At 39.8% G+C, this 25,251-nt stretch overlaps 3 protein-coding genes across 3 annotated transcripts in view; 2 read left to right on the top strand and 1 right to left on the bottom strand.

Moving 5' to 3' along the window:
* kmt2ba (lysine (K)-specific methyltransferase 2Ba) overlaps positions 1 to 9,049 on the top strand; it is a 33,211-nt gene extending 24,162 nt beyond the window's left edge. The window contains exons 27-36 of the mRNA XM_083925791.1: positions 188 to 349; positions 480 to 2,793; positions 3,234 to 3,353; positions 4,248 to 4,366; positions 4,623 to 4,748; positions 4,951 to 5,203; positions 5,325 to 5,438; positions 5,599 to 5,682; positions 5,780 to 5,909; positions 7,181 to 9,049. Of these exons, the coding sequence (XP_083781917.1) occupies positions 188 to 349; positions 480 to 2,793; positions 3,234 to 3,353; positions 4,248 to 4,366; positions 4,623 to 4,748; positions 4,951 to 5,203; positions 5,325 to 5,438; positions 5,599 to 5,682; positions 5,780 to 5,909; positions 7,181 to 7,456 (3,698 nt within the window). The 3' untranslated portion in view covers positions 7,457 to 9,049. The remainder of the gene's footprint in view (positions 1 to 187; positions 350 to 479; positions 2,794 to 3,233; positions 3,354 to 4,247; positions 4,367 to 4,622; positions 4,749 to 4,950; positions 5,204 to 5,324; positions 5,439 to 5,598; positions 5,683 to 5,779; positions 5,910 to 7,180) is intronic.
* An 808-nt stretch (positions 9,050 to 9,857) lies between these two features.
* On the top strand, positions 9,858 to 14,631 carry LOC310956080 (trypsin-3-like; the record flags this gene model as incomplete). Its single annotated transcript, XM_083926198.1, has 5 exons — positions 9,858 to 9,897; positions 10,041 to 10,194; positions 11,457 to 11,710; positions 12,734 to 12,870; positions 14,482 to 14,631. The coding sequence occupies 5 exons, from the start codon at positions 9,858 to 9,860 to the stop codon at positions 14,629 to 14,631; spliced, it is 735 nt and encodes a 244-aa protein (XP_083782324.1).
* A 101-nt stretch (positions 14,632 to 14,732) lies between these two features.
* Positions 14,733 to 21,269, bottom strand: LOC310955508 (small ribosomal subunit protein eS19). The gene is made up of 6 exons (XM_083925332.1): positions 21,152 to 21,269; positions 20,853 to 20,923; positions 16,437 to 16,537; positions 15,570 to 15,753; positions 15,434 to 15,488; positions 14,733 to 15,137 (listed from the first exon to the last, which is right to left on the bottom strand). The coding sequence occupies exons 2-6, from the start codon at positions 20,921 to 20,923 to the stop codon at positions 15,090 to 15,092; spliced, it is 459 nt and encodes a 152-aa protein (XP_083781458.1). The 5' UTR covers positions 21,152 to 21,269; the 3' UTR covers positions 14,733 to 15,089.
* Between the last annotated feature and the right edge of the window lie 3,982 nt (positions 21,270 to 25,251).

Raw genomic sequence — 25,251 nt, 5'->3', positions numbered from 1 at the left:
TTTTGTTTACTTCAGCAGACACTCATAGAAGTGCTTTTTCTAAAAAATACAGAGCTGATGTGTGACATTAAACAATGATTAGGCATGATTTTGCAACATAAATACTATAAGTTGAGCATTTTTGCTCATATTTTATGACCTGTTGCACTGTAGTTGTATTTGTTTGACACCTTTTCTTCTTTGCCAGATACGGAGTCCCCAGATTGTTTAAGCTCCTCATCCAGCCCAATAAAGTCCACAACTCCATCACCCAACTCTAAACAGCACAACACACCTGGATCCAAAAGTCCTGGTCACACACAGACCAGGAGACCAGCAGGAGGATCATCTCGACCGCTTCCATCTCCAGGTGAATAGTTTAAGATAAAACGTATGATTTGAAATGTATTTTTTCTTTTTGTCCTATTGAATTCTAGAAGAAGATCTCCTAAATTAGCATTGTTGCCTTTTCTTCACTCTTTGTTATTTGATGCTCTCAGGGTCGGCTCTTCACAAATCGCATCACGTCCTGACATTGAGGGACCTGGAGGACACCCGTCGGCCTCGCAGGCTCTCATCAAGAAGCCGCTGCAGTTCCTCGCCAACGGACAGCGACCCATCTGTTCCGATGACCCTCCGCTCTGGTGGCACTGTCCACTCCAGATGTGCCCTGTTCAGCTCTCCTCCGAGGTCATCAAACTTGGGAGCTGCTTCGCCTCTGTCACGGCAAAACTCAGCATCACCAGTCTGGAGCTCCCCGCCTCGAACCAACTCCAGCATTACTGCGGGGCTGTCACCTCGGCAAGGAGCCCTCACTCAGTCCCCCGGAGGCAGGCAAAGCTTTAAAATCACCACCCCAATTTCCGCAGAGGTTCCCCAAGACTTCCTAGCATCATCTGAGGCAGAAGACGCAGCAGTGGCCACAACCAATGGGATCTCTCTAGCCCCTGATAACCTGGAAGAGGAGGTCGCTCACCTCATGGCTCAGGAGCTGCCATACACTGTGTTTGACACCGACACAGAGGTAGCAGTGGCCTCCATGCTGAACGCTAAGCTTGAGTTTGACGAGGCTCTGCTCACCGAGAACGTGACGCTTCACTGTGGAGCACAAGGCGGGAGAGGAGAGGTGGAGGGTGTGGTGCAAGATGCCGAAATGCACGTAGATAATCGGGAGAATGACACCGGAGATGAAGACTCAAGTCGTTACTTTAAATTTTCACGCACAGTCGTGTGCGACGCAGCGAGCAGCTCAGACACCTCAGGTCAGCTCACTTCAACACAATCAATCTCACAGTTAGATGGAGCGGACGGTGGGTCAGAGAGCGATGACAGCGAGGTGGTCGATGTTGAAGAGAATAAGATTCACACCAACCATAATACACCTACTAAACAGCTTACGGTCGCTCTAAAGAGGCTGGACTCAATCTACACCGTGTCAAAGTCAACAGCTGAGCCAGATATTCAGGAAAATTCTCCACCGCCTGATGTTCTTGAAGCAGGTTATGCAAATTATGACGTGTCAGTTCAGGAGGAAGAGGTTCCGATGAGCTCTGAAGAACCAACACTTCCAAATGAGGTGTTTTTGGATTCAACTACAGGCCATTTTGTTTCTGCTGAAGATGGCACTGTGGTGTTCCCAAAAAAAGTTGAAGTTGGCCGTAAAGATGACAGCACCTCATCGGCTGACTCCTTCGAAGAATTTAAAGATGATTTAAATGATCCTGACTACTCTCCAGAGCATAGTCCAGGTCCAGAGCGTAAAACCAAAAAATCTCCCACATTGCCGACAAAATCCATCATTATAAAGACAAAACGTCCAGCGCCAAACTTCAAACGCTTGGCGCAAAGACCGTGTATCCCACAGCAGCGCATACTCAAATTGGCGATTCCCACTCAACCTACACAGACTGTACATAACGCATCAGCTTCCCCTGCTACTGTTTATGCACTTCCACGCCCAGTCACTACCCCCATTGTGATCAATGGTTTAAATGTACCTATCCAGGCTGGTGCGCCACGGAACAAAACCATCGCCATTCGCTTGGACAACTCGAGGACAGGAATTCAGCAGCAAGTTGTGAATCAGAATCAAGTCGCAGCCACGAGTTCGCCATCACCTGCGTCTCCCTCCCATCAGGTCCTTTTGGTGAACAGACAAGGTCAGATTCTGATTAAAGACCCAAGATCAAATACCTATCAGTCACTCAGTACAAACTCTCCTGCCTACAACAAAATAAGTCAGATTGCCAAGATTCTCCACAGTGGTAATGCCTTGCAGCGCTCAGTCCCTCGTGTTATAATAAAGCCCCATTCCAGCCACTCTGCCACAAACGTCCCCTCTGCCGGTAACCACACCGTAACTGAGAAAAAAATACTTGTCAGAGTGGTGCCTGTGAAAAGCATCGGGACACCTGCTCCCACAACTCATGTCAGTGTGCAGAGTGTTCCTGAAACGACCTTTTCCAACATTGAAGAAGGCACAGCCCAGGCCATAATCAACAGAGCCATGGCTACTCACCGCAACGAGCCGAAGACAAATCCCATCATCCTCAGTAAGGCTCCACGACCCAAACATCAAACACCACCCCAGTTTCAGAACGCAGAGGTCTCAGATCAGTCACCAGCTGCACGTTCAGAGTCCCCCAGCAGTGTCCTCGATGAACCAGGTTTAAACCTGCAACCAACACCCGCTTCAACACGCCAGGTTAGGGTCAAGAGAGTGTCGTCGATGTCCGAACGGCCCTCCAAGAAGAAATCCAAGATGGACTTCTTGAGGGATCCATCAAGTGATCTAGACGAAGTTAATGAAGCCAGGTATTCAAAGATTTGATTCTTCTCTCGTTTCACTGCAGAACACTAAAGAGTATACGACTTTTAAGAAACTACAAAATTACAGCAGTGCATGTTGTCCAAAAGTACTGTGCTGCAATAAACCTTTAGTTTGCTACCTAATATTATTGTTATTATTAGGGCTGCAGCTTTTGGCTGTTCTTAATTGTTATTATTGTTAAATGATAAATTACACTTTTCTGCATGACGTTACTTTTATATTATGCAGTGTTGCCATAATTTTAAGCCTTAACTAAAGTATTAAACTACACCGTCCATTTTCATCTCTAGCATTCTTGGTAGGTCCACGTTGCAAGCCTGTCTATTGTGTACTATTGTTGTTGGAGTTCACAGCAGCAGCACTGTTGTTTTCTCAGGAACCAGTGTGTTAAATTGCATTAACTTTTTTTGTTTTCAACCAACAGACCAAGTGGTGTGAGAATGAAAGCTCCAACAATGAAGGATATCCTCGATATGGACCAGGACTATCTCTTGCCTTCGCCCGAGCCGATAAGGATTACTGCTCCACCTCCTCCACCCGCCAGGCAAGTTCATCTGAAGCCCATTTTAGACCAAAGATTTGCAACAAAAGACAAAAGCGTTTTAGAACTTTGCAGGGAAATGTAGCAGCACTGTGAACCAGCCCGTCTCACCTTAACTCAAACTGGCTGATTGTGTAGTCTGCGACTTCCACTTGTCAAGTTGCCAGCTGCTGGTTTAAGAACATAAGGCGCATAACTTGTTTCAACAGCCAATTAGCTCGTAGCAAAGTCTGCTGATCAGGTCAGTGACAAACTGTCAGCTGTTCATAATGGCAGTTTTGGACGGAAGCTCAATGTGTGTTCGCAAGAGAAAAAGAAACTGAGAGGGTTGAGTGAGATGCAGCAGAAGAACAAAACAGTGAATCAGAGAAATAAAACGTTATTTTCACAGATTCATCACTACTTGAAATGCAGCTGTAGCAAGTATCTCACTATCTCTGTCCTCATTCATTTTTTAAGATGCTACAAAAAAGGCTGTAAAAGTAGATCAGAAGTACAGAGATTAGTCGCTTTGCAGATGATACGCCTTCTCGTCGCATTGGTGTGAACTGGCAGGTTTCAGAACGTTGAAGACTTATGCATTGCAAGTAGTCGCAAGTTTCAATTCCTCTCATCGCCAATCTTGTTCTGAACTGAGCTTTAAAGGTAGCCCTCATTTAGTGTCAGGTTGAGGTGTAGAAATGCAAGACAACTTCTGTTAAAAGTAGTTCTTAAGCAACATTGTGTATCAAGTTATTTAGTTCCCCCAAAAAGTAGAATTTATTGCCCCAAAACAAGCTTTTTTAAGGAGATCTCTGAAAATGTTTTAAAAATGAATTATTGATATGTGTTGAAGACTTTTTCCTCAAGTGTGTTCCAGCACTAACATTCAATTTGAATGCGTCCTTTTCTGCTCAGGTATCCTCAGGTTGAGAGTCCACCCCCGTGCGCACAAACCAACAGTCATATTCAGGGTAAAACGCACATGTGGGTCAGTGCTCGCCACGGAGACCTCTCTGAATGGATCCCTTGTTCAGGTTTGTAATAATTGTTTATTCATTTGAATCTCCTTCAGTTATCACCTGCTCTTCCGAATCTTTTTCAACATTAACTTGTTAAATCTGTCACTGTGAAAACATTTCCAAAAGCCATTCAGAGACTCTGACAGCTTGAGATACCTTGCTCTTAAACTTGCTCTTTTTTAAATTTAAATTATTCCATATCTTTATTATTTAAAAATGTCATTACTTTTCAGGAATGTTTTTCGCAATCATGACTCGTTTGATTCAACAGGTTTCAGCTCCGAAGAAGATGTACCTTCCCCCAAACACAGAAATAGGACATACATGAACCAGCCTCACTTGCGTTTTGAAATCACCAGCGAGGATGGCTTCAGTGTTAAGGCTAACAGCATAGAGGGTAAGAGCTGCTTGTTTACAGTCCTGTGCTCTGAGTCTTTGCTAACCCCCGCAGCTGAAGTATAATCTTCTAGGCATGTTGTGTTTGAGTGTCTCTTTTGGACTCAGTTATAAGGGAACCTAAAGATGGAGAAGGTTGATTGCAAGGAGAAAACTGTGTGCAGCTTCGCTCTCACACCTTCCTTATCTCTTTCCCCCGTCAGTCGCCTGGCGTGCAGTGATTGACGCCGTCCTTGAAGCTCGAGCCGGCTTCCACCTGAAACAGCTGCCTCTCGGCGGGATGAGCGGACCGCGGGTGCTCGGCGTCGTCCACGATGCAGTCATCTTTCTGCTGGAGCAACTGCAGGGTGCCGCTTCCTGCAAACGCCACCGCTTCCGTTTCCACTGCTGTGATGTCATCGAGGAAGAGCTTCCACTTAATCCGAGCGGCTGTGCTCGTACAGAAGTCTACACGCGGTATAAACACAGTTACTTTTTGTCATGACTGGTTTTATGCTTTTAAGTTTTTTTAAAAGGTTTATTTAATTATAATTAATTATATAATTTTAATTAATGTTTTTTTTCTTTCCCTTATTAGGAAAGCGACTTTTGATATGTTCAACTTCCTGGCATCACAGCACAGAGAGCTTCCTGGTGTACTAGTAGGCCCCTGTGATGAAGAGGAGGATGAATTCCCACTGAAATCTTCCAGGTAAGGGGATTAAAATTTGTGCCACCTTCTTGATCCCAAGCATACATTTTTAACCCTCTGCAAACAACAATGATCAGGAATTTAAAGTGGTTGACAGGTGGTTATTTAGCAGATGCCAAGTTCACGTTGACACAACTTTTCTGTGTCTCACTCTTGACAGGCGAGCCACCAGCAGTGAGCTTCCCATGGCAATGAGATACAGACACCTGGAAAAGATCTCCAAAGAAGCCGTAGGAGTTTACAGGTAATGGGGGGAAAATGACAAGAAGGGCATGAGACTTTATTAATGTCCAAAATAATTTTGTGTGCTCAAAATGTTTCCCGTTCTGTAATCCGCTCAGATCTGAAATTCATGGTCGAGGCCTTTTCTGCAAAAGAAACATCGAGGCTGGCGAGATGGTGATCGAGTATGCGGGCACCGTCATTCGCTCTGTCCTGACTGATAAACGGGAGAAATATTATGACGGCAAGGTCAGTAAACATAACACACACTACTGTACTGAGAAACCATCATTATCACATTCAGAGTTTCTGCCTATATTATATTACATGTGCATTCCTGTTGATACATTTGAATGGAAATAAAAACACAAACTGATCTGAAAGTGTTTAATGAAAAACACAGGCTGAAACCAAACTAAACCTTATCTCCTATCATGCACTTGGACATGCACACATGGACACGTACACACACACAGACAGAGCAACGGACACACTGATAAACTCACACACACTCATAAAGATTACGTGCATGCATGCACACAGACACACACATCTATACAATTATGCACAGACAGATATTGCCATAAAATGACACAGTGCACACAATGCAACACATGTAAAATTATTGTAATCTTGTGTATATAGTATGAGAATGTCACTATGTATTACTAAGTATTATTATGTATGTGCTCAATTTAACTCACTGACTCACTTTTTTTGACGGTAAAGCACGTACTGTATATGCAATTATTCTGTATCGCGTTACTGTAACCTGACAAAGAAACTAATAAATAAATAAATAAATAAAATGAAAGCAGTAATGAAACGGGGTAGGTAGCCGTAGGTTTGAATTCATTCTGCACAAGGGTCTGGAAAAGAGTTTCCTCCTGTTTCCTATCCTTTTTTCTGGATCCAATCACCAAGCTGGCTTTTTTCACCGGGTGCACTTTTGTCTGGTTAAACCCGATGACAGAGAAGCGTTGCAAGCAGCTTTGTTTTTACAATTTACATTAATTAATTTACAACATGGCGGCAACCGAAGCGCAGTAACCACTACCCGTTGATGCAGCTGTCGCTGCAGTTTTAAATGATTTCAGTAGCAAGTTTTCTTTGCCATGCGGCAATTCCTCCAAAGAAAGGATGGATTTGCTTTACCGCAGACTGGTTTTGTTAAAAGTTTCATCTTATAGTTGCCCCGCTGGTGGCCAAACAAATGGAGCACGTCATCCGGATCGTTGGTCTGATTGGTTGAAGGACTGTCCAATTGTGTGCAGTCATTTGAACTACATCCGCCTCCTGTGCAGAAGAAAATGACAGACCAACGTGCAATCGTAGATTGAACTTGCATGGAGGGAGTTCTCAGTCACCATGCCTGATTTCAGGCATAGAGCAGCCTTAAGTTGATAATATACCTAATTCAATACCTTTTTACACATTTCCTAGTAAACAACTTTTCAGGCTCGCACATCATTTCTTGCTTGGACCGCTGTGAACTCTGTTGTGTAATCTCCTTCCACCAGGGCATCGGGTGCTACATGTTCCGCATCGACGACTTCGATGTGGTGGACGCGACGATGCAAGGCAACGCGGCTCGCTTCATCAACCACTCGTGCGAGCCAAACTGCTACTCTCGTGTCATCAACGTGGACGGCCGCAAGCACATCGTCATCTTCGCCCTGAGAAAGATCTACCGTGGCGAAGAACTGACCTACGACTACAAGTTCCCCATCGAGGACGAGAACAGCAAGCTGCACTGCAACTGCGGGGCGAGACGCTGCCGTCACTTCCTGAATTAGTACAAAAGACACACACACCACATACAAATAGCCATCTTGATTAATGCACTTGAATTGAGGAGTCGGACGGCCGTTGTGACGTAGCCTTAAGAGCGAGGTCGCCGACACCTGTATCTACTGAAAGTTGTGGTTGTCCGAAGCTTAATTTATAGACTGATGGAGGACAGCATGTTTTATTAGCATATTTCTGTCCTCTGAACTGCTGTGAACAGTCGCAAACCAGATTAGAGCCATATGTCAAAGCTTGGGATGAATATTATTTATGTAATTTCAGACTGCTGGATTGTTGGTCTGTTAGGAAGTGCAGTTTAATTAGGGAAACTTCTTTGTGGATTTGTGTACTGCTGTACTATCTTATACAACAGAGTCAGTTGTACAGTGTTTAATTTGACAGGAGCCTCTGCTGGAACTGGGGCTGGACAACAGCCGGGAGGCACTTATTACCAGCTACAAACTAAAATCACCTGATCGCAGCCATTGCTGTGTAAACGGGGAATCTATTATTCTGGCGACAGAATGTCTTTGTAAATACAAGGTCACCGAGAAGGACGAGGAGAATTTATTCAGCACCTTACTTTGACACAACCTTCTCTGGCAGCACTGGTGTCGCAGCGGAGGGAACCAATTTTTACTTCACAGCAAAACAAACACATTTGACTCAAGGCTCCTCGTGTACATTGTAGTGCAGATACATTTTAACCTCAGTCTGGATACCACAAGTCGTGTTGAGCAGGGACTCCCAATGTTTTAGGTGCTGGTGACGTTTAACCCAAAAGTTAGTTTTAATAAAGTCACCCAGTCAGTCGGTTGAAATTTCCTTTTTTTATTTGTGGCGGCAGAGATGCTGTGATCTAAATGCTTTTATTACTGTCTGTTCTTTATTTGTTAATTTGTGCTGTTTGTGTATTTTAAGGTCTATGAGGGCGAGTTTCCTTGGTGCAGAATTCAAACTGAATATAATGATCTTGCTCTGCACAGTCCCTCATAAATGTTTTTTTGTATTTTTGTATATTTGAACAATAAATGTATATTCAACAAGCTGATGGAAATAAATGTGTTTGAGCTTTTAACTTTCTATTTGTAAGTGAAGGCTGACGAGGCTGACCCCCAAGCTTTTGCGAAGTAGTCTAAATTAATCTTTTCTCTTTCTTTATTTTCTTTTGCGGCTGTTTTGCACCCTCTTCCTCCTGTTTCGTTGTCTCTCACAGGTGTACTACCTCAAAGGTGTATGAAGCAAGATTTAATTTAACACATTTGGTCAAACAAACAGCTTCCTCATTTCCTCGTTGTTCATCTTTGCAATCATTACTTCTCGACAGTTGGAAACAAAAAAAAATCATCTATACTATTAAACAATGACCTGCTATTATGCCTGAAATCATTTTTGGTTCTCATTTACCCTATGTGCAGCCACATAGTTAAGTTATAGCAGTTAATGTGTGCAGATACTTGAGTTTAGGTTGAAGGCTGAATGCTGTGGAAGTATGTTGTTCTTTTTTTTAAATTAAGGATTAATAATTGACACGCAAAACGTTGTTACTTTACTTTATCAGCTCACTATGGATCGTTGCCTGTACATAGTTGTATAAAGAATTTCTAAAACTGTTAAATATTTTTTTACCTACTTTTTTTTTAATTTATGTTCAATAAAAATTTGAAATGTTAAAAAATGTGCCTTCCATTTGCCAGTGTTTTTTTTTTTTTTTACCAATGAGTAAATATTAAGATAATTCAATTCAAATATCACTTGTGATTCTTAAGTGCACATATATAAATGTATATTGTTTTGTAATGTTCTTGTGATCCCTGTATGGAAAACCCCAACTATACATCTTTCTATTGCGGGACCCTTTTTCTCCAGTTTTCTAACAGATTTCTCAGTAATCCATAGAAAACCTGATAAGCTATTGAATGTTCCAGCAGCCCACTGCCGAGTTGAGACCAGCGACACCTGCAAACTGCACAGCTATCGTACATATCGATCGTTTAAGTAAGCTACTGTATATTTGGACACCATTAGAAACTTGACATCTGTTCCATTACACATCACAATCTAAAACTGGACTGATCTTCTCCTGAATTAGACATATGAAACATTAAATAACATGTCTGTTATATTCAGCCTTCAATCGTAGGTGCCCTCAAGTGGCCTGGGAGAAGTTTTGACAATACCTAAGATTTCCGTTAGATCGAAATGTTGCACAATTAAAATAGCTGGGAGCTTTTACTACAGTGTGCAGATCTCTTGTCTGATTCTTGCCCACAGCCACATGGCTCTTTCCCAGAACAGTTCCACCTTCACCTGCGTTTTACCTTCCCGACCTTGAGAAATGTGGGGACAGGGCACGACAGGTGTATATAAAGACTTACAGAGTGAACTTGCATTCAGAGGAAAGGCACCATGAAGACCCTGATATTCCTGGCTTTGCTTGGAGCAGCATGTAAGAGACAAATCAATTATTTATTAGTTTTATCTCCTCTTTTGATAAATAACTATAAAATAACTCTTATACACCTGTTTCAGTTTTTAAAGATGTATTTTTTTCATTCTGAATTTCATGTTATACCTCACATGCTGTTTCAGTTGCTGCAGATGCGGATGATAAGATTGTTGGAGGGTACGAGTGTACCAGAAACTCTGTCCCCTACCAGGTCTCTCTGAACGCTGGATACCACTTCTGCGGTGGATCCCTCATCTCCAGCCAGTGGGTGGTTTCTGCTGCTCACTGCTTCAAGTCGTAAGTACAGGAAGTCACAATTATTTGTTTAGCATGTGCCCCGTTAACTGCTTTGAAGGCTTAGTCTTAAACACGCATGGCATCTCATGATATCAAAGCATGGATCAGTGGTGATTGTGTGTCAGTACAGGGGTTTTTATGAGTCTTCTGCCCTTTGTAGGTGCACAGCTATGCATCACCTTCCAGTAAAGGTTGAAAACAGGGGTCTGCCTTTTAAGTAACAGTGTATGCAAGTGTAAAACTATCAAAAACGCCATAAATAGAGTTACACCAAAGGCAATGGGAAAAAAGTTAGTCCAGCATAGACTAAGGAAACTATACAGTATACTGTCATTAGTTACTGTTATGGGAAAAGTCCATCAACAAAGATTAGACACCAAACAAGTTTTGGCTTTTCTCCGTAGTTTTATTCTCAGCATTTTCTGTTCTCTCCACACACAAACACAGGCTGCAAGGGAGACAGACCCAGAGCTCAGGGCTGCTCACTTTTTAGACAAAACATGAACACATAGTCTGTGTTTATCTGTGACATACAAGATCAGTCATAAAGTTTGTCATACGTGTATCACAGGATAAAGGGAAGCATCTTCACAAGATATACAGAGCTGCACATTGTATGCTCAGATAAAGAACTTCTGCATCACAAGGAGATAAAGAATGTGTTTTGTTCTGTGTTTTAAAACCCAAAACATGTAAATTGTCATTTCCGTCACAGTACGTTGTAGACACATATAAGTAAAAGTGAAATACATAAGAGGTAGCCCAACATTTGATTTGATTTGATTTATTTAGCACTGACGATTACATTTAAGAAACATTAAGTACAAAAAGGACATGCAAAAGAAACCCAGAAAACACACCATAGGCTTGGCATGTTGGGTTCTCTACAATTATTTAACACTATTTAACATGAATGAAATTAATATATAATAATATAAAAATAGAGAACATATAGTCTATTATAATTAATTTATTAATTAACAATTAATTAGAAGGTTATTCAGCACCACATTAGCCTCAGGGCAGTGTAATGCTAGCTTGGTTACCAGTAAGTTGATGCTTACTACTTATATCAATGAAATAAATCCACAATAGAGAGCACAAACATATAATGTTCCAGCATTTGAGAAGCAAAGATAAAACTTCAAAGCTATAGTTACTATCACACTTCAAAGCTTTGTAATGACTCCACTGAGTCAGGTCACTAACGTTATGACTTTCAAATATGATAAGACTTTTTAAGCTTTCATACCTTCCTCCAGTCGTATTCAGGTCCGTCTTGGCGAGCACAACATCGCTGTGAATGAGGGCACGGAGCAGTGGATCGACGGTGTCAAGATGATCAAGCACCCCCAGTACAACAGCCACAACCTGGACAACGACATCATGCTGATCAAACTGAGCCGCCCCGCCACCCTCAACAGCTACGTGAAGACCGTGGCCCTGCCCTCTCGCTGCCCCCAGGCCGACGAGAACTGCCTGGTGTCCGGATGGGGCAACACCTCCGCCAATGGAAGTAAGTTGAGTCAGGAAGAGAGAAAACTTATTCCAAGACCCCAAACTTTATGGTAGTCCAGTACTAAAAAGTTAGTAACCCTTTAACACAGAAAAACTGAATGCATAGTGCAAAGGAGACCCAGGATACTCTATGTTTTGCAATCATGCAGCTCTAGAGCTCATCATTTAGTTTAAGATGCAGCCATTTATTTTGTTTATTGACTAGTGACAATCATTTTTTCAGTTGAATCGCTTGTTCAATCCATAAAATGTGACATGACATATTTATATTGCTTCTTTCATATCGTTCAAACCGAAATGTGTTCAGTTAACAGTGATATGAAACAGAGGAAAGCACCAATCTTTACTGATTAATACGTTAAATGGGAATCGCTTAATTCTCCATGAACAAATGAATGATGAATCAACTTATCACAACTCATAATCTACTTGATACAAGTGGTGGAAGAAGTACTCTTAACTCTAAACTTTTATTTAAGTAAAAGTAGTAATACCACACTGTAGAAATACTGTTACAAGTAAAAGTCCTGCATTCAAAATATTACTGAAGTAAAAGTAGAAAAAGTATCAGCATCAAAATGTACTTAAAATACAAAAAGTAAAAGTTCTCATAATGCAGAATGGCCCATTTCAGAATATTATATTAGTACATTATAATTAATGTGAATATCACTTTAATGCTTGTTTTATTTCCTGCTTTGTAGCTTAATTTATAACAATATATATTATTTAATTTGTTGACAATATTTTGTATTAATAATCTGAATCTGTAAATTAAATAGTAACTGATGTCAAAAAAAAAAATGTAGTGGAGTAGAAGTATAAATTAGATTAAAATCCAATCACTCAAGTAAAGTACAAGTACCTCAGAATTGTAAATGAAATGCAAATGAAGATGAAAATGTATTAAGTTACTTTCCACCACTGGTTGATACCACATAATCTCCATGTTATTCAGATAAATGCAGTATTCACATGATGGTAGATGCAGTAAGTAATGAGACTTGCCTTCCCGCTCCAGACAACTTCCCTGACAGGCTGCAGTGTCTGAGGCAGCCCATCATCGATGACAGGATCTGCAGGAACGCCTACCCCCACCTCTTCACAGACAACATGCTTTGCTCCGGTTTCATGCAGGGAGGTGCCAGCAGCTGCCAAGTGAGTTGGACTAAACCAAAGTGAACACACAGGGAGTCAGGTGGTGCATGAGTGTGCATCTCTTCCAGCAGTACAGCATTGAATTCACTTCCTCCTTCAGTGCAAATGATGCATATACCCACTCTACAATCACTTAATTCAAAAAAGAGAGATACAGTCTCAGTGTGCCCTCTGTTTGATCACACCACTGCGACTGCTGTGTCTGTATCACTGACTGCAGGGAGATGATGAAACAGTGTTGCAAGAGACACTTCAACCCGTGGAACAGGATTCCTTTTGTCTTTAATGTTATATGATCAATGAGATTTTAATGTAGCTTAGAGGGAAAGATTAGAGACAAGACGATTCTGAGCAGCACCAGTTATACATAGCAATATATAGCAATTATTGCATGGCTGGGTTTAATAATCAATCATGATGCTCAATTATGACATTCTACAGTCTGTTAATTCTGAATAACAGACGCTGATATGAATAAGAGGCCATTTTTATGGGCACAGTTCTGATCAATAAAATATTTATATATTTTTTAAAGATTACTTCTTGGCCGTTTTCCAGGCCTTTGTTTTGTAGGACAAACAGGAAATGGGGTGAAAGAGAAAGGGGGAGACATGCAGCAAAAGGCCGCAGGTCAGAGTCGAACCCGAGGCCGCTGCCTCCAAGACCTTCAGCCTCTTTCCATGGCGACTGCTCTAACCACTCAGCCACCCCGATAAAACCATTTTTAATCATTCATTTCTTGCCAAAATAATCTCTTTAGTAAGTAGCCTTGTAATGAAGAAGATAGTGTAGAGCAGACAGGTCATAATTGTGAATTAAACTCAAAGTGTGTGGGTTCTAATAACATTATTCCTTACGTAGCTGTTAACATAGTGGTTTTATGATAACACACACATACTGTATATATATTAATATATGGGCCATTCCACTGAATCACCACCTTTTCCATCCCCAGGACATTGCATGTTTAATATACATGAAAAAGTATGTATTTAAGACAAGTCAAGTGTCCTACCCTGACACATTCCTCCCTCTAAAACACAAGTCACATGCTCAGCAGTAGCATCATCTGAGAGTCCTGAAGGCCAGAAGAAGAGCAAAACGTAGTTCTCTTATTCCGTTTTTTGTTTTAGTTTGTGTTTCTTGTCATATTGTAAGTACAACTAGGGCAGTCAATATCACCTTTCAGTCCTTTTTTATTTTCAGATGTTATGTTTCTTTATTTAAGATAGTTTTGGTAAGACACATGCAGTGCTACATTAACTGTTCTCATGCTTTCAGCACTGTTTTAGCAAATAATAAATGTAATGCCTTCAGATTGACCTTTACACATTTTGAGTTGTTAAACATAGATCCAGGGCTGAAGCAAAACCTCTAAATGGCCCATATATTTTTACATTCTTTTGACCAAACCCAAAGGTGAAACAGGTTTGAAACGTGAAACCACAAAGGGCAGCAACCACTGGTGTTAAGTTACTCTTTAATACAAACTGTGGCTATTGTTCTAATCTTGGGTTACAGTGCTCACCATGACGACAGAAAGCCCAATGCATTTGCTACGACCGCTTACAGGAACGTTCTGTTCTTCTTCTTCTTCTGCTTGTGTTGCAGGGAGACTCTGGTGGTCCTCTGGTGTGTAACGGTCAACTGCAGGGAGTCGTGTCCTGGGGTTATGACTGCGCCATGAAGGGACACCCCAGCGTCTACGCCCGTGTGTGCCGCTACAACAGCTGGATCAGCAACACCATGCGCAACAACTAAACTCACACAGTCACCCATACTCAGTGTGCATATTCAGTTTATTTGAAACACCTGATGTATTATTGTTTCATTAACATCCAAATGAATAAATACTTTGGAGTAGCATTCATTGAATTTGTTTTGTGTTTCTACATTGAGTTTCACAGTTATTGTCAAGACAATATTAACATGCTCTTGCTTGGTAATACTGTATTCTCAGTGATTCTCTATCCCTTCTGTGCTGTCACAAGGCCACTGCTGTCTTGAAACTCATCATGAATTTCGAACAAACTTTTGCAAAACATCCATGTAGGCTATAATATTTGATTTGTACTTTTGCACTATAGACACATGCATCTCTATGACCTCTTCTATACTTACTGTGGGCACTGGAGTGATATGGGAGACAAGCAAACTTGAGTAAATAAGCAGTAAGGTTTTACTGCATTTCACTCATCTGGATTCTTTGCATGCATTCCTCAGATGGCGCTTTGTAAACTTCGCTGTTTCTTGTTTGCTGAGGCGACCTAAACATACAAAGGAAAAGACAGAGAGAAAAGAGAGGAGAGCCATGCAGTCATATCAAACAGGGAGGCATGTGCACTTATCATAAAGATTATTTATGAGTGGCATGAGAATAAACAATTTAACTTATTGGTAAATACAAGTATTACAGCATACATCAGCATAAAAAACCCAGTGTCTTAGTAACATGTTGGGCAGTCATAACTAGCTTGTCCGTCTTGTGTTTGAATGCACTCATTGCAAGCTGCGGTTCCTATTGGCTTATATGTACTGCAACTAATAAAGTTGAACAACCCACCTGACCAGCAATCCTATCCAGATCTCTCTGGCCCTGAGAGGTAAGTCTCCGTCCACTGTAAGCAGATGTTAAAATAACAATCACTTATTCAAATCAACCATCTTAAACAAAGCTTTCCTCTCTCTCTCTTTCTCACCCATTTGGGTCCTTCTCCACCATCTTGAGGCCCTCCAGAGCCTGGAGGACCTTCCTTGCCACGTTTCTGGAGCCCACGCTGAAGTGGGCGGGGCATACACCGTTCCTCTGACGCCCTCCGTAGATCTTAATCATGGAGCCCACACCGACCCCTCCTCGCAGGTACAGGTGACGAGCTGTGGATGCTGGAGAGATGTGCAAACAGTACAGTATACAGTGTAGGTTGCAATATATCCTTGTTTTAGCATCTGAAATACCCAAAAGACATGAAATCAAACATTCCAACTAATCAAATGTGTGATATTTTCCTCTGCAGACTCGTATGCTATTGTGAGGCCAACTTGTCGTAGTAGATTTTATACACTGCAGCTTTGAGATTGGGCACATACAAAATCTACTCATGATAGGACTGATCAAAACAACACAAGTGTCTTCACTGGGACCAAGCTTTTAAAAAAGAAATCTACATGAGGTCTCCGACGTGTTAAGGTTTGAGATCCATTGGTATGGTGCATAAAATATCCTTTATTATTATTGACACATAAGAAACACTGAAAAACATTTCACTTTACTTAGCTAAGGCTGCAACTGATGTTTATTCTCAATGTATATTAATAAAGCAATAATTTGTTCGGTTAAATGTTTAGTCTGTAAAATGAAGGAAGACACGTGATGTTGTCCAATTGCTTTTTGTGTCTGAACAACAGATGGTCTGAAATAAAGAAAAGATGCAAATCTTAAAATTAGAGATGATGGAATTTATATTTTTGCATTTATATTTGGTAAATTACGTATCAAGAATAATCAATTCATCTGCTAATCGTTGCAGATGAATTGACGCATGGGAAACAGTTGCAGTGTAACCGACCTGCTCTGGTGTAAAACCAGTTGTCATCGCAGGGAGCCAGCTCCTTGTGCCTGGCAAGCTTCACAGTGTCAACCCATTCTGGGACTTTAAGTTTGCCAGACCTGAAAATCAATTATATGTTAAATATGATGAATCAACTGCCTGGACCGTTTTCTCAAACAATGTAAAAGCAGGAAAATTAGATTTCGTTCAACACATTATGTAGTTTGTGTTTATGACTGTGTGGGCCCGTGTGTTGTGGCTGCTCTCCCAGTGTGTCAGTGGGGGAACGTCAGTAACAGAACGCACAGTTAACAGCGTGTTGTGTTAACTGCCACTGCAGAGGAATAAATCTTGTTCATGTACGACGTCGTCTCCCTGCCAGAGCTTGTGATGGCTTGCTAGCTTTCTGAGAAGTTATGTCCGAGAGGCACAAACCATGCCCTTGGTCACGTCAGCCGGTGCTCTGCATTTTATACTTGGCAACACAAGTGACAGGCAGAAGAATATGGCAAATGCAAGGTAACTTGGAGCAGAAAAGGCAGTTTTTACACACAATACTTATACTATTGTGTATTGTTATATATTATGGGAGCGTCACATGTATTATCATCATATGCCAACAAAAGTCCATGTGATTATATGTACAGCACACAAAAAACAGTGGTGTGTAGTTCCTCTTTCAGTCCTTTTTGTGGATCACCACGTTGAAGACACCCAGATTTGTTTAAGACGTTGCATGGACAAACCTCTATGCTCATTGTGACCACTGGTTGCTTTAAATTATTGTTCAGTATTGCACGACCTGTCTTCACCACAGCAGGGAAAGAAATTTGTTTCAAAGTGATGGAGAAACAACTGTGTACAATGTTCTTCTTGTTTAAGCTCTTACAACATGTATATATTTGAGAAACAAACTACTAACAGCTGTCAGATAAATGTCAATATTTATGTCAATGTTTTCCTGAAGAACGTAGAGTAGTGGAGTAAATGATATCACAAAGTGAATACATTGATATGAGGTAATTAAAATGTATTTATTGTTATTAAGTTCCAATTAAAATTGAATTATTACTTATTTAATTGTTTCTTTTAATTCTCTAAAACGTATACTTGAGCACAATAAGAGAGTAAAAGTACATTTGTTACTTACTGCCTTTGTATATATTTAAAATTGGCCTGCCTAAGTTGCATTAAGTTAAAAACATCATTTACCCAGAGGCCTAATTCTTATTTAAAGAGGGTGTGATTGATCTGTATTATAAGATAAAACATGTCACAGCAGCAGAAGGACAATAGATGCAATGTATCATCTTTGGTTTATTTTAAATCTCTATTTTACACAAAAAACAAACTAATCTGAGTCTTGATTTTGTACCCGACTAATCGTAACAGATGGAAAGTTTGTATAACCTGAGTTTGAGGTTGCCGTGTGAGACATCGTCACCACATTAATATTCCACTTTGTCCAATTTGTGATGTTACCGTGTTACCACACACTATCATAAACACAGAGTAACAAAAAAAAAGCATTAGGCTCTGTATTTCCCTTCTCCCCCTTCCTTCCTTGAGAAGAATGAAACTTTGATTTAATACTCATCAAGAAATAAATGAATACCTTTCTGAAATGTAATTGATTTGTGCTCCCCTGACGCATGTACTGTTATTGTTATTGTTGTGTTTGTATTGTTTTATGTGTAAGTCTTGTGTTATGCTATGTTATGTTAAACCATAAAATGTAAATTAAATTAAAAATAAATAAACGTAGTGAAACAGATTGTGATAGAGAAAGAATTGGTTTTACTGTCAAGCTCAACTTGTTTACCAGACTGAAGCTAAACATACACTTCACATGTCCGAGTATACGGACACGTGAACTTCAACTCATCTTTGACAGTTGAACATGTAAATCCAGAAACACATGGTACACTAAGTTTGTGTCCAGGAAAGTCTACTCACTTTTGGCTGTATAGTGTAATCGTACCATAATCAATCACCTCTGCAAGACGTCCCTCTGACCCTGCACGTCAATAGGTCACATGATGACATCATATCTCAGTAAGCCGTCTTGTAAATTATTATAGTACCAATGTAAAGCTTATCCTAGCTTAGGTCCATACATGTTCTCCTGGCTACTTTTATGAGTCTCTCTTCATTATCTATGGAGTGAAGAAACGTATGCTGCCTCACATCATTTTAACAAATCAGCATGGCTTTTACCGCTTCAAACTGGCTCAAGCCCGAGCAGGTCTCCAGGACTCTGTCGCCTGGGAAACACGGAGCATTAATTAACACAAGGCCAAATACTTTGTACAATTACTGTAACATGCATTACTGAATCACACTGTTTGTTGTATAAGGGGCTGGTTGAGAGACGTTTTCGCGCTACAACCCCCGATAAAAGAACAACTCAAAATCGTTACCCACAATGTTACAGTGCATTAGCTGTAGCTAACGAATAGCTGCTAAGACTTGAGCCTTCGTTGACTCCAGACGAAAGCATCAAAGAGGTTGAATCTCAGACATGAACATAGCGACAGAATGGCAGCTGTAAAACCTGGTTTCAGTTATTTAAAGTTTCATTCATTCATCTTCAACCGCTTGTCCCTATCAGGGTTGCGGGAGGCTGGAGCTGATCCCAGCTGACAGCGGGCGTGAGGCGATGTCCACCCTGGACAGGACGCCAGTCTATCACAGGGACATAGAGATAAACAGAGACAGACAACCATTCACACTCACATTCACACCTACGGGCAATTTAGACTCACCAATAAACCTAGCACCTGCATGTCTTTGGGAGGAAGCCGGAGAACCCGGAGAAAACCCACACAGACACGGGGAGAACATGCAAACTCCACACAGAAGGGCCCCAGACAGGATTCGAACCAGGAACCCTCTTGCTGTGAGGCGACAGTGCCAAACCACCAGACACCGTGCTTCCCAGTTACTCAAAGTTGAACTTGGTATGTCACTCTACTTGAGGGCAGACGTGTCCAAATGCATTCAGTTCTTGTTAAAGTTCTGGCAGACCCCACCACTGCGTTGTTTGTCTTCTTCCTCCTCTCACATAGTCTTTATCCTGTAATCGGATGAACATGGTGATGGACGTCTGCAGCCAGGTCCTCCTCACATATTCTGGATGTCCGTGACATTGAGGGGACTCTGACGGAAACTGCAGTGCCGAGTTTCAGTTCTGATGCAGTATCCCTGCTGACTCTGAAGCTGTTACTGTGATTTCACACATATACTGTATACTGTAGCCCGCGTATGATCATTTCACCCACCTTTGTTTCTTTAATCATATCACTGTCATATCTGCAGACCAGAGATACTGTACACGTGATTCAATTCCATAACATCAAATGCAATCTTTGTATATCTTTAACTGCGGATTCCTTGTCTCCTCACTGTTTGTGTTGTATTTTAGTTCAATTAACTTATAGTAACTATTTATGTTGGTGTAAAATGCTTCATTTAAAGCAGATATGATGTCTCTATACTATGCATTTGTTCTTGTACTTCTGCTGCTGTGACACTGAAATCTTATCTATAAACAAAAAAAGGAGACAAGACCATTATAATACTTAATACAAAATGTTTTAACAATCATCATATGTGAATCTGAGGTGTAGTCGTCTACATCAAAGAGGATGAAAACAATTAGTACAACATTTTCAAAACAGGGCAGAGCTTAGTTTGTTTATTCATATCATGACGAGTTTACGCTTTTACTTATTTATTTAAAGTTTTTATCTCAAACATGTAAAAAAGAAACCAGAAAAGGTCATACAGAAAATAATAATTTAATAAAAACCATAGAGATACATGAATAATAAATATTTGATTTTTAATTTATATTTTTTGAAATGTCCAAAAAGGAGTAGGAAGTATACACTTATTTAATCCCACCGTTCACCCTTATTCATTGTAATGAATAGCTTCCTCTGTCATACATTTATTATTTTTATTTTCTTTTTTAGTATTATTTATTTATTTTCCAAACTCAAATTTTAGATATTTTTTAACTTGACTTACCAAGTACAAAATACAATTTATTTCTCATATATTCATATTAAATATATATTATAATATCTTGCAAATGTATTTAATGTTATTAAAAAACATAAACAAATTGAGCTATTTCAGCATCCAAACTGTGACATATCATGATTTATGGTTTACAGATCCCCATCAATTCCTCCATGAGCAGCAGCAAGTCGCTCTATAATAATAATAATAATAAAAATAATAATAATAATGATAATAATGATAATAATAATAGCAATCATTTCTATATATACGTATACATGAATGGCATTGTTTTATTTAATTGACAGTTGAAATCACTCTGAAGGTGTTTGAGCCCGCCCATCAGCCCGTGTGATTGACAGGTGGATATCAGCCAGTCATGTAACGTTAGCGCTGCTTGTTACTTACTTTTTGAGGAAAGCTGACAGAGCCCTCACAAACTCCTGCTGGTTGACATCTTTCACTGTGACACTGGGCATCTAAAAAAGACAAATTGGAGACTAAGGTGAGCTTAAAATGAAGTTTAAAATGGTCATAAAAGTGGTTACAGGAGCCAAAATGCACCAACTGTCGCATCCGTTGGAACCGTTGGAACGTTGGAACTCTTTGCTAACGTTAGCTACAAGCTAGCGCTAAAGTCATAACGACTCTGACAGTTACCTGTACACACAACGCTCATAATAAACAGTGATAAAGAAAAATCTTACTTTTCATACAGCCTACAAAACTAACAAGCCGAGAGGTTGGGTTTTAGGATGTAGCTCAGCCGACGGTAATGCGGTTGGAGAAAGGATGCTGAGGAGTGAGGGAGCTGATGCCCTCAGTTGGGAAGGATGATGATACCGTATAACCTGAATTTACCTCATCAGTAGGTTTAAATGCCTGCCCTTAAACCAAAGCTACTCAGATACTTACGGTAATATTATCCATGTGTATTTTAATCACAAATTTTTAACGGAATCTATGGTTAAACTGTGTTTTTCTGTGTTTTTTATTTATAAATCTTTATCTCAAGGCAAGGCACGTTTATTTGTACAGCACATTTCAACAACAAGGTAATTCAAGGTGTTTTAGATTAAACGTTTAAAAGCATTGGAAAGAAACACATAATATCTAGATAGAAAAATCAATTTTAGATAAATAATAAAAAAAATAAAAACAAGCAAGTGAAATAATTAAGAAATAAAAACAGTTTTCAACAAAGGAGGCAATAAAAGGTACACTGCAGTTTAAGCAATTAATAAATAGTTTTCTTATAAAAGGTTCAGATTAAGAATAAGCAGACAATTAGCAAAAATATTTTGAATAAAACAATCTGTTTTTTAATAAAAAAGACAACATTAAATAAAACTTAATTTTTGGTTTTTCATGCTTTGATTTCCAAACGGATATTGATTGAACACAGATTAAATAAGACCAGTGTGCAAATAATACATATAAATACAGCTAAACAATATATATATATATATATAAAGAACCACAATTTTTTAAAAACATAAATAAACACTGACAACAAAAGTCACAATAGGTCAAACAGGGGCCAATCAAAATATGTCACTGCGCACTCACCTTTTCTGTTCGTTTGAAGGGCCAATGAATCCCTGTACACATTGAATTCAACTATGAGAACGCCAATGTTAGGGAGGAATTTAGAGAACTGTTTGCTTTGTGAATATGAGATTTATCAAACCCAAGTATAACATTTGTCATGTGACTTAAAGATTTGTTGCTACATCCCAATCCAGTGACGATATCCGTTGGCACAATTGCTTAATCGTGACCAGTCCTGTTCTGAATGGTTAACCCTCGTTTTTAAAAAAAAGAGCCTTTTCAATGTGATGATGCTGGGTGTGGACTATTCCCGTTGAATCCCAGCAGAGGGTAGTGTTGTGTGTGTGTGGTGGCGCCCATTTTACATCTCTGGCCCATTTCTCTGTTTTACCAGACCCAAAGGCTTTTTCAAGAAGTGTGCTGCAGTCAGCAGGCGAGGAGAAAGAAACTCAGTGAGGAAGGCACAGCTAAATGGTAAATAACCTTTTCTTTTTCTACCAGCCAGCCTGTTATCTGCAGATCTTTTACATGCTGCAAAGAGTGGTGCAGTTGATGGATAAAATGTGCTAATGGCTTAAAAGAAATTCACATGTTAATGTTAAGTATGATTTATTTGAAAGGATGGCCGTGAGATAAAGCTTTTCATAAAATGTAATTCCTTTCTCTAATCGTTGATGGCTGTTTGCCGCAATTGGATGCCGTCTCTTTAGATTCATGCTCGTATCGTGTGTAACCCTCTGTTTTCCAAGGTGATTACTGGAAAATATAGCAATATGCACAGGGCCAAATACTTTGACTCCTATCAGTATTTTCTTACTAAAGTTCTCATTCCTGGCACAAACATGTCTAAAGACTGCATACAGATAACGCTTCTCAACCCAAGTGAATAGGTTTTCATTTGATTTCTCTCTTGACCTCCCATGACCTGCCTTCCTTCTCCTCTGTTCTCACTGCCTCGCATTGATACCTCACATCGTATAAAATAAAGTAATTTCATGATGTCAAATGTGCTTATGATCTAAAATTTATGAATATATTAACGGCAATTATGGTGCATTTTAAAGGATGACCATGAGATAAAGCTTTTCATTATTGAATCATGTCAGCGTCGATGTCTATTTGCTGTAATGGCATGCCATCTTTTTAGATACAGGGTAGTGTCCTCTATTTTCATAGGTGATGGCTGCCCTTGTGAAAGAAAGCAGTATGCAGCGACTTACGATGATCAGCATTTTCTTAATAAAAGTTCTCATTCCTGGCAGAAAAGTAGTTATGTCTAAAGAACAGCCTACACAGAAAGTTTCCTGGCCAACGTGGATAGCATTTCAGCTCGTTTCTCTCCTCGTATTATTCGCTTAGTGTTGGAAATTAAAAATATATTTTGGGGGGGAAACCTTTGCTCCCCCTGACTAAAGAATCGGGACAACTTTTTTTTTAATGTACAATGAGCCAAGATTAAAATGCGGTAATCATCACCTTGTAACATGGGTAATTGAAAGCATACTATTGCTATTAGTAGTGCATAGTGTGAGTGTATGTTAGAGACGTAAAAGGACATTTAATTAATTGAATCAAGAAAATAAAAATACTTAATGGTAGATATATTTACGAGTAGATAGATTTGTTTTTCCTATTTAAATCTTGGGAGCAATTTTTGCCCCTTGATTACATTTTTCAGGGCATTCAAAGATTTCTTGGGGCATTTTTGCCCTTTGCCCTTCTTACTTTCTGACACTGCGTCTGCCTTCCTTCTCCTCTGTTCTTCTCACATCTTTGCCTTACTCCCTGACCTGACATCATACTAGTAAAAGTAATTAAATCGCTGTTAAGCGTCATTCATGCTACCCTCTGTAGAACTGCAACAATATCAACAGGCAGCCTGTGAACTGAATTAAAATCAAGCCTAACTACAAAAAAAGTAATTACAGGAACTAAAAACCTCTCAACTTCACAATTTTTTCTCCAGTCATTTAGTGTATGAAATGTAAAAACAATGGCAAATTTCAATTACCAGATACTGTAGATCATGAGTGGTCCTTTTATAGTGGTGTGAAACACAGAAAACAAGCATTGAAACCTTGCCCGGCAAATGTTAACGTGGTAATTGAATGAAAATATTAATTGTTTTTTCAGAATTCTAAGTTGTTGTTTATTTCTGTCGATGTATTAATCAATTAATCAGCATTTTTTTTTTAGCAATAAAAAATACTTAAAGTTATTTACAGATACAATCTGAGCAAAGTCTGATGTGTGCATGCCATGATTGCAGGCTCGCACTGAAGATTGAAAAGAAATATGACGGGAAGATATGTTTAGTTAATTAATGAATTCTGCAGTTAACAAAAATACAATCAGTTAATTGTGTAAATTTTGTAATCTTTGGTAAAAATACCAAACATTAGCTTGTAACAGCTTCTTAAATGTGACGATTTGCTGCTTTTCCCCATCTCATTTGATTGTAAATTGAATCCCTCTAAGGGTTTTGATTGTAAATTCAAAAACAAAAGTAGATTGAAGGCATCACTGTTTGGCTCTGGTAGCTTGAGATAAGACTCTTTCATTATTTGTGACATTTTTTGACTAAATGATTCATCAAGAAAATAGTAGTTGAATTAATTAATGGTGAACATCCAATCATTCCTTACGGCACTAATTATATTGTATGTCTCCAAAGCATTGTTTAAATTTGAGTACTAGTATGAAACTATACACTGCTGAAAATACAGGAAAATGTTGCCGTTTAAATTATTTCTTTCCTTGACCCAAAAAAGTCATGTATTTCTTTTCTGGTATGTAGGCTAACATGATGTGCGGATTTACACTAGCTTGTGAATCGCCGCATCTAAAGCCAAAGCCAAGGTAGATGAATGTGAGTTTATAAATGTGCAGACATGTTCATACGCTCTCACACACACACACACACACACACACACACACACACACACACACACACACACACACACACACACACACACACACACACACACACACACACACACACACACACAGAGCAGCCCTGTGCTCTCTATGTCAGTCCGTTTAAGCTTATTCCCTTCCCCCCCTCTCAACATCTCTCTCCCCTTTTTTGTCCCCCTCGCCCTCTCCTTTTCCCTCCCGCTCGCTCCCTCCTGCTTGCTATTACTATTTCCAGCCTCTGCCTCGGAGAGAGAGAGAGAAAGAGAGAAAGAGAGAGGCAGGGATGCACAGATGCGCAGTTAGAGAGAGAGAGAGAGAGAGAGAGAAAGAGAGAGAGAGG

The sequence above is a fragment of the Echiichthys vipera genome (genome assembly GCF_963691815.1).
Source record: "Echiichthys vipera genome assembly, chromosome: 13".
Taxonomy (NCBI): Eukaryota; Metazoa; Chordata; class Actinopteri; order Perciformes; family Trachinidae; genus Echiichthys; species Echiichthys vipera.
This window is presented reverse-complemented; position numbering and strand designations above follow the sequence as displayed.